Source organism: Lipotes vexillifer, unplaced genomic scaffold, assembly GCF_000442215.2.
Source record: "Lipotes vexillifer unplaced genomic scaffold, Lipotes_vexillifer_v1.1 scaffold90, whole genome shotgun sequence".
Lineage (NCBI taxonomy): Eukaryota > Metazoa > Chordata > Mammalia > Artiodactyla > Lipotidae > Lipotes > Lipotes vexillifer.
Window position 1 is genome coordinate 4,898,669 of NW_006782310.1, and position 9,990 is coordinate 4,908,658.

General features: G+C 37.4%; 1 protein-coding gene across 6 annotated transcripts in view; it reads left to right on the forward strand.

The window, feature by feature from the left end:
- The window catches only part of ELP2 (elongator acetyltransferase complex subunit 2), a 52,365-nt gene extending 42,960 nt beyond the window's left edge, over window positions 1-9,405 (forward strand). For all 6 annotated transcript variants that reach the window (XM_007455209.1, XM_007455211.1, XM_007455207.1 and 3 more), the window contains 5 exons: window positions 2,086-2,278; window positions 3,659-3,780; window positions 5,308-5,441; window positions 6,186-6,299; window positions 9,169-9,405. In XM_007455209.1, coding sequence (XP_007455271.1) covers window positions 2,086-2,278; window positions 3,659-3,780; window positions 5,308-5,441; window positions 6,186-6,299; window positions 9,169-9,325 — 720 coding nt within the window. In that variant the 3' untranslated portion in view covers window positions 9,326-9,405. The remainder of the gene's footprint in view (window positions 1-2,085; window positions 2,279-3,658; window positions 3,781-5,307; window positions 5,442-6,185; window positions 6,300-9,168) is intronic.
- The last annotated feature ends 585 nt before the right edge of the window (window positions 9,406-9,990 follow it).

Consider the following 9,990-nt stretch of genomic DNA (forward strand, 5'->3'; position numbering starts at 1 on the left):
CCTGTCGTCTTGCTATTCGTTTTCTATTTGATCTATCTGTTCTTTGATCCATTATACTTATTTTGGATTAAGTGATTCCTTTTTATGATTCCATTTTATTTCTTTTGTTTTGTTTAGTAGATATAACTCTTTGTTATTTTATTGGTTGTTTCACATTTTATACTATATATCTTTAATTTACCACAGTTTACCATCAAGTAATATTGCACTCTTTGTGTATGAGAACATAAGTATACTTTCATTTCCTTCTACTTTGTGGTATTGTTTTTGTACATTTTGCTTCTTCACAGAAATCCCACAATATTATTTATACTTTAACAGTTAATTATCCCTAAAGATATTTAAATAATAAAAATATTTTTTCCATCACATATTATTTTCCTGCTGTCTACAGGATGTTCTTAACATTCCTCATAATGCAGTTCTGCTGGTCAGGAATTTTTTCAGCTTTTTGCCTGTCTGAAAAGGATCTATTTCTCCTTCATTTTTTAACAGTATTAGTGGTAGCTAAAGAATTGTTGGTTTTCCGTTAGGTACTTCAAAAATGTTGCTCTATTTTCCTCTGACTTGCATTGTTTTGGATGAGAAGCCCACTGTCATTTTTCTTTGTTACTTAGTAATGTTTTTTCTTCTTCCAACTGCAATTTTATATTTTTCAGTGGTTTTGAACAATTTGATTACTGTTGGTATAGTTTTCTTCATGTTTTTTGTGCTTGGGTTTTATTGAACGTCTTAGATCTGTAGGTTTATTGTTTTCATTGAATTTGGAAATTTTTTGGCCATTATCTTTTTAAGTATTTTTTTCTTATCCTTTTGCAGACCATAGTTATATTTGGCTGCTTGACGTTGTCATAGAGTTCAGTGATTGTTGTTTTCTTTTTTTCTTTTTCTTTTTTTCCTACTCTGTGATTCATTTTGTCTTTTAGGTATTAGTGTTCTTTGTTGCCAGATATCTAATATTTTGGAGTGCCATTATTTCGTGTGTCTTGTCTGATCTTTTAGTTTTTTTCACACAAGAGAGTAAATCTGGTCCCTGTTACTACTCCATATTGACCAGAAGTGAAAGTTTCTAAACTACTAATTACACAGTTAATACACAGATGTATTCTTCTTGTAAAATATTAAATTAGTATGGAGGTTCCTCAAAAAATTTAAAATAGAACTATACCATATGATCCAGCACTTCTTCTTTTGGCTGTTTATCCAAAGGAAATGAAAACATTAATTTATAAAGATATATGTACCTCTGTGTTCATTGTAGCATTATTTACAATAGCCAAGATATGGAAGCAACCTAAGTGCCCATTGATAGATGAATAGACAAGGAAGGGGTGGTGTGTGTGTGTGTGTGTGTGTGTGAGAGAGAGAGAGAGAGAGAGAGAGAGAGAGAGAGAGAGATGGAATATTACCCAGCCTTAAAAAAGAAGAATGAAATCTTGCCATTTGTGGCAACATGGATGGACCTGGAGGGTATTATGCTAAGTGAAATGAGTAAATAAGTTAGAGAAAGGCACACACCAAATGATTTCATTTATATATGGAATCTAAAAAACAAAACAAATGAACAAACAAAACAGATTCATAGGTACAGGGAATAGACAGGGTGTTTTCAGCAGGGTGGAGGGATGACTGAAGTAGGGGTTTAAGAGGTATAAACTTTCAGTTATAAAATAAATAAGTCACAGGGATGTAAGGTACCCATAGGGGATATAGTCAATAATATGGTAACAACTTTGTATGATGATGGATAGTAACTAGACTTACTGTGGTGATCATTTCATAATGTATAAAAATATTGAACCACTATGTCATACACCTGAAACTAATATAATATTGTATGTTAAATATAACTCAATTTTTAAAATTCTGATTTCAGTGCCAGTCTCTAATTATCCATCATTTCTAATTCCAGTCTGTCTCTTCTCAGAGGTTACACCTGGTTATAGTATTTATAGTATTTTCTCAGAAGTTGTTCTTTTTTTACACAGATACATAAAAAATACCATAGAAACAATATATTATTTTGAAAAATGTTTTCAGTTTATTTCACTTTAATTGCTTTATTGTTTCATCTCTATCCTATAGGCAGCTAAGAAAGAGCATGCAGCTATCATTCTTTGGAACACTGCATCTTGGAAACAGGTGCAGAATTTAATTTTCCACAGTTTGACTGTCACACAGATGGCCTTCTCTCCTGATGACAAGTTCTTACTAGCTGTTTCCAGAGATCGGACCTGGTCACTGTGGAAAAGGCAGGACACAATCTCACCTGAGTTAGGTAAAACAGCTGCTTGGGAAGATTATTAGTGAAACAGTTATGTCCATTTACCTAATTTGAGCAGCTATTGTGTAAAGAGAAATAGAAATGATAACAGGGTGAAGGGCAGAGTCTGGTTGTTGTGAGTCTTTCAAACTTTTGTGATAACTGAGGAAGACTTGACCTTCCTTGTAAGGATGATATGTATTCAGACATCTCAGTTAAAGAAACATAAAAATCTACATGTAGAAAATTTGGATTTCACAGATGGTTACAGAATGCCACCATAAAACCAAATGGATGATATATACTGAGGATTTTATGGGACAGGAATAATGAATATACAGTTAAATTATGAAACTCAGAAGGACCATTGTCTTTATCATTCACCTACCTACCTCTGTCACAGTGATAATTGGGAGGGGTGTTTTAGGCATCTATTTGTGAACAACATGACCCCTGGGCAAAATGTTAACACACCTACCTGCATTCTACTTTGAATCTAGCATAAATTGAAAAAAAAAAAAGGGAAAGGAAAAAAAGCTTCGTGTGATTGCAGCAGTAGCCTATTCTTATTCTTCCAGTTTCATTGAGTAGGTAAAATCTAGAGAGCATTTAAAGTACTTTGTGTTGTTTAATCCTGTTTTTAATTTTTCCATTGATAAAACCTACTGCAATTTGATCTTATGATATTTTTAGTCCTTTGGGTTTTTTGTGTTTTAGAGAATACCAGGGACTATGACACATACTGAACAGTATATGTCGTAACAGACTGATTTCATTTGCAACTAGTGATTTCCTAACATGCAACTTTTACTTTTTTAAAAAAGTTAAAGTGATATTATACTAATAACAAATCCTTTAATTTGTTATATCTTTATGGATTGTGGATTAATAGATACATTAGTCTACCCTCCATACACAGTTATGTCTTTTACGTTTAGTCCCTATGAGGGCTAGAAGTTAGTTACCCTACACTTAAAATATTGCAAGGGAAGAGATTTTTTTTAAGTTCGTTTTTTTTTTTTACATTATTTAAGAGTTCATTAGTCTTTTTTTCCATAGCTTAATACACAGATCTGGCTACTTCCTGAGTAAGTTTAAATTTCATCAGGCTTCTTCCATAAGCATAAATTGAACTTTTAGTTAAGTGTCCAGAAGATGTTTGTCATCAGTCACTAGAGAGTGACTAGTCAGTATAAAAGCATTTCCTACTAGAAAAATAACTGTATGCACATAGCCTTCTGGTGAGGGATCAGCCGCCTGGCCTTGGTTGCAAAAGTCTGTGTATATAAATTGATTGTTAAATTACGTGTTGTATATGGCATTTAAACATAGCTTTCTAACAGGTAAAAGACTGCTCTCTCCACTTTGTGACTAGTGCATATGTGTTTCTTTCAGACCCAGTTTTCAGTCTCTTTGCCTTCACTAACAAAATCACTGCTGTGCACAGTAGAATTATTTGGTCTTGTGATTGGAGTCCTGATGGCAAGTATTTCTTCACTGGAAGTCGGGACAAAAAGGTAATTTTTTTTAACTTAATATTTTTTCAAATGTAAAATAATAATATTACAGGTGTGTTTGGATAAAAAACACATAATCCTAATTTTCTGATCCATCTTTTAAAAATCAGTTTATTTATTTCCTTCTCTGTTTTTCATATGCATACATAAAAAGGCTTTTCTTACTTGTTAAATTCTGTAATACATGTCTCTGAAATATCAAATACGAGAAGAAGTCCCTTCAGACACATGACTATCAGATGGCCCCAGTAGGAGAAAAGTAGTAAAGGAAATGGGTCAAAGCTAAGAAAGTAGGAGAGCAGGAGTGGATGGAGGGACAGGGAAAGACAGTTTCTGCTTTTCTTTTTCGTACTTTTGGGAATTTAAAATTCTTTCTATAATGAATGATTATTACCTTTTCATTCAGCGAAGGAGGCAGGGTGTGTGCCTGTGTGTGTCACGAGCTGTGAGAAAAATCAGAACAAGTTAGCTAGCAGTAGGTTCTTGACCATGAACCTTGCCCTTGTTCTCTGGGAAATGTTCCCCTGGCCTCTGGTCTGTCCTCTGTTTTCATGCTCTTTAAAGCATCCTTTCCTTTTTCTGCACTTCCTGCAGACCAGAGGCGCTGAGGCACTTGAGCATTACCTCTCTCCTGCCCTCTCCAGTCACAGTCATGGTATAAGTTACAGAAGCAGAGGACTAACACAGCATGCTGTCACTCAATGAAACACTGAAATGTTAGCCTCTAAAGTGCTTTCTCTCAGACCTTTACTTCAGTCATTTGCCTATTCATTTCTTCCCCGGCATTTGTCTTCCTACTCTCTGCTAGCTGCTCAGGCAGCAGGACTGCTTCTGCCTTCCACAGTCAGGCCCGGTAGCAGATGGTCCAGCTGTGGCTGTCACAGTTAGGTCAAGGCTGAAACGGACAAAGCATCATCCGCCATTGCAGTCTCAGAAATGCACTCCTGCTTGCTTGGGCGGAGCCCTCTGCTCAGAATCTTGCTTTGGTCCTGCGTTTTCACTTCCCTCTCCATTTCTTTGTGACCATTCACACCCTTTTGAGGCATGAGCTTCCAGGAAAGCCTCATTTCTTATGCGGTGTATCAAGGTTAGGGCCTCCCGAGTGAGCTGAGCTGATTCCATGAGCAGTGGGTGGTGTAGAAGAAGAGCCAGGGACTTGGTTGGTTTCATGCATTTTGGGGTAATTTCTTGGGGTGGTGCACGAGCACCTTGAGGACGTGGTGGACAGAGTCTCACTGGATCAGAACTGGTTTCCTGAGTGTAAAGAGCAGGCTAAACACCCCTGGTCTCTGGGCAGGGACAGTCATCTTTGGACCAGCACAGTTGCGCGGTTGAGGTCTCAGAGACATGTACCTGCTACATGGTGGCTTCTCTATGATGCTTGAAATTCTCAGAAGTCCTGGAACACAAATGAAAATGATGCATTTTTTAAAATGTCACTGTCCTCTATGCCATTGAAACGCTCTAATGCATTGCTAGAAACCTTGCAAAGAGAAAGTTTTACAGAGTTTGATCTGTCTGTGTTAGGTGGTTGTCTGGGGTGAGTGCGACTCCAGCGATGACTCCACTGAGCACAGCATCGGCCCCTGCTCCTCCGTTCTGGACGTGGGCGGAGCTGTGACTGCCGTCAGTGTCTGCCCAGTACTTAACCTTTCCCAACGGTCAGTCTCTGTGTGGGGCTTCATCGTATGTTTTCTTTAAGAAGACCGCTTAGTTTCTCAATGTGTAGCCCTCTTATACTTTCATCTTTGGGTTCTCTTAGCTTCCAAGTTAACTATTTTTTTTAATAATGCTTATGTTTCTCATAGGATTTCTTTTTTGTTTTTAACACCATTTTATTTTATCTTTCTGATCAACCCCTATTTATTTATTTGTTTGTTTGTTTGGCTGCACTGCGTGGCTTGTGGGATCCTAGTTCCCAGATCAGGGATCAAACCCAGGCCCCCCCACAGTGGAAGCTCAGAGCCCCAAACACTGGACCACCAGGGAACTCCCCTCATAAGAATTGCTAAATTGATAGAGCTTGATGATATTCAGCGTGGTGAAATAAAGATTGGGAGTGTGGCTCAAAGGTTCTTGTTTCACCAAATTTAGGACTGTGGTGCTTTCTCTGTAACAAGTATCTTCGGTAGAACAAGGGTCTCTGCTGCCAGCCAGGAAAACACTGGCTTATGGGCCTTGCCAGCAGAGGGCAGAGGTAAAACTGTGAGCATCCTCGATGGAGAGGAGGCTCTGTGAGCGCACAGTAGAGCAGCGCACTGGATCCTGGGCCCGAATTTTAAACAGAGTCCTTTGTAAGCCAGAGACAGTTGGGAGCACTGAAGAACTACTTTAGATTGGTGATGATGGAGATAACAGAAGTTCGTGCTAAATTAATCACTGTCTTTCCCTTCCCTTAAAAACAGATACGTTGTTGCAGTAGGATTAGAGTGTGGAAAGATTTGTTTATATTCTTGGAAAAAGACTGATCAAGTTCCAGAAATAAATGACTGGAGGCACTGTGTAGAAACAAGTCAAAGGTATTTCCTTCCTGTTTTTGCTTCCATCAGATTAGATAGATATCATGGAGTCCTTAGCAGCAAATCTTGTGTCACATTTGCATGGAGAGAAACAAATCTGTTCATGGTGCTTACTGCTAATTTGTACCTCTGTATTTTGTGACAGTCTCTTGAGATTGACGTTTATTACTATATTGCACTTGTTTTTTAAAAGTTTATTTGACCAAATTGCTTGTTTGCATGATACTGTGTTTACAGACAACACATTGGAGATGAAAGTGATTTTCATAATGATGAGTTTCAGAATTTGACTAACTAGAATCTTAGTAAAATTTAATTCAAAATGTTGGTGGTTTTTTGGAAATATTATAGATTGTGTTTGGTAGCCGAATCTCGTGTTTGAACACTTTAGCTCACATCCTGAGATGGAGTAAACTGTCAAGTGCCCCTCAAAGCCCTGTGACCAGCCTTCAGGCAGAGTAAGTGCTCCTGAGCCTCATGCCCTGGGCGTGGGCCTTTGCCACCTGAGCTGCTCAGAGCACCTGCTGTTTACAGCCTCCTCCTCATCCGCCTGCTTAGACAGCAGGGAACACTTTTTAATCTACTTCTTTACCCATTTCATTAATTAAAAATGACTAAACTTTCAAAAAGTCATTCATGTCATTCTGTGTTAGATTTGTTTCAGGATTCTTCAGCCTTCATGTCTTTAAACTATCCAAAATATAACTTCAAATACAATTCCAAACAACAGCATCATGAGGAAGGTCATTGGCTTGATGCCGAGAGACATGTTGTACAAGATATATCTTCCAGGGGAGTTTGTCTCCTTACCGGCAAAGCATGTTAATGCTCATGATAATTGTATTTATTTAAATGTATTTAAAATGAGATCTGCTTTATTACTGCTGTCCTCATGGGTTCTCTCCCACCTCTCTGATGCTGGGTTTAGCTGTTGAAACAGTTCATGCTATTGGCTTACTGAAGAGAGAGGTATCCAGTGAAATTCCATGTTTCAGGCACTTGAAATTTCCTCTCTTCCTGGCCTCCCCTCCTCTTATTTTCCTTCCTTTCACTTTGCCCTACCCATGATGCTTGCTCTGCCTCTGCCTAGTACCCAGACCACTTCTGTGGCCCGAATGTGGAACAGTGGCAAGAAGCCTCTCAGAAAGTATGGGCAGGGGACATGAACAGAATTTGAGTTTTTCATTTAAAATTTTTTTAGTCATTATGGTGACTTTGGATTTGCAAGAACTAATTCCTGGCTTACCTTATATTATTTGGATTGCTAATATTACACTTAGCAGATTACGAGTCCTTTTCAAATGAAAGGTTTTGCTGATAATGAAATATAAACGAAGGTAATATAAGCAAACACTGCCTTCTAGGTTGGCTCCCCGAACTCCCTGTCTTCTAAATGTGATCTGTTAACACGCTGGATTTAAAGAACATTACCAAAAAAGAAAAGAAACGAAACATACCATCTCAAAGCATATATGGCCAAATAAGTACTGTGCCTCAAAGTAACTTCTCTGGGAAGCAAAGTATTATATATATACTAGTCTAAATATATTCTTGTCTCAGTGATGTCACTACTTCAAATCATTCTTTTAATGAAATGAGAGAACTTTAATATTAATCCAGAACAAATGAGATCCCAGTGATGCTTGCTGTTACTTAAAATATTTTTGGAACTTCTCTTTAGGAACTGTGCTCAAAACTAGCTTACTAGTGATGCAAGAAAACCAATTATGATACCTTGTATATAAAGTTTTTCTCATTTTGACCATTCCCTTTTTTTTTTTTTAGCTTAACCTTCATCTTATTTATAAGCTCATATCCAGATGACTTTTGACTTCTTTCAGTAATCAAATTCATCCTCAAAGGAAGATGAGCTCTCATTGAGAATACTCAGGTCGTAGTCTGTGTAGTCTTCCTTTAGGAGAATTTCAGGAAACACTGAGGCACAGCAGCATTGTTGGAATGTGTGGACCCTTCTAGAGTGGCCACTTGCAAGGGCTCACAGTCATTTGGTGACTTAGGTTCTGGTGTGCTGAATTTTTAAAGGTGTTTCATCACTTCGAGGCTATACTTCATTCTTTTGATCCTGAGAGTGCATTGGTGACAGGGACTCTCAGAGTCTGCAAGTATAATTTGTGAGCTCAGGTATTATTTTCAGTGTTTACTGCTTTAAAACTTGCACCATATTCACCTTATTCCATTTTGGTTTGAAGGACTAGTTTGCAGGTTAAATTTATAGAAGATATTATATTTCATAGAGATTTATTAATAATCTATGTTTGGTAGCATCCTAGGTCAGCCATGAGGATGGGGGCTGGGGGTAGTGCGTTAATATGAACATCTTGCCCAGGGTCATGCAGTTACAAGTCACATTGGAGACCAAGGTTCTTTCACTGGGTAGTTTATTAAATCTTTCACTATCTTTTCTTACCCAACAGTAAATAATGAGAGTAAGTGTCCATTCAAGTTACAGGGATGTCAGAAGATCAAATCATGTAGAATGTGTTGCAAAGTTGGAATTCTTTAGAAAAGAAACACATTTAGTAATGTTACCTGAAAGACTGATTTTAATAGTTAAAATTGAAGGTTAAAGCAAAATTTGACATAAATGCATTGTCTATTTCTTGCTCTTTTTGGTGGTGTCCTTGGTCAGTAAGTAAAATGTTTTCAAGGCTAACATAAAATTGCTAAAATATTAGTGATGGTATTTTAAAACCTGTACATTTAGATCGTCAGGTTTTGACTTCTATTTATGTTAACAGCACTAATAGGAAGAGCATACTAACTGAATTAATATGCAGGTGAGCACCCAGAAAAATATTTCATAGTCATAGCATACATTCATTTCATGATTTCTCTATCTTCGTTTTAGCCAAAGTCATACACTTGCTATCAAAAAATTATGCTGGAAGAACTGTAATGGAAAAACTGAAGAGAATGAAGCAGAAGGCATTGAATGGTTACACTTTGCAAGTTGTGGTGAAGATCACACTGTGAAGATACACAGAGTTAACAGATGTGCACTGTAATGGACTTAATGACTGCAAGCATATACTTGTTGGTGTCTTAAAAATATTTATCGTGTAAATAACCTTTCTTTACCTCATAATTTCATTGCATTTCATGCGTAAGACCTAAGGCAGTAGTCCTTATGTGAGTCTCAGACCCTTTGAAATATGATGAAAGCTACAGACTCTTTTCTCAAAATGTATATATACACACAGTCTCAGAACCTTGCCCATACTTTCAGGGATTCAGACCTGCATCTGTGTGTCCCAGATTGAGAGCCTCTATTCTTTCTTCTTCACGAGCAAATTTGCCTAATTTTGTGTCATTTCAGGCCTTCTCTTTTCAAATGTTTGGGACGTTTCATTATTTACTATCCTCCTGTGAGGGATAGACTCAAAAATAAAAAGAGATAAAACCCAGATTACTCAATTTTTATTTTAATAGTTTTTTGTAAATACGCAGACCACACAAAGTGTGGTCTTGACCCCTCCCTCCCAGTACACACCAACCATTCTAGGAATTTGGCAGGTTGTGAGTTTGAACTGTAGTTGGTCCCTTCTCTTATTCTTTAAAAGTACATAGATTCTTCCTTCAGAGTTTGACTTAAAGTGCTTAAAGTAACCGAGAGATAGGGGCTGGAAAGTAGCGTCTGAATCACCTGAATTTCTGTGAAGTTACAAGGATA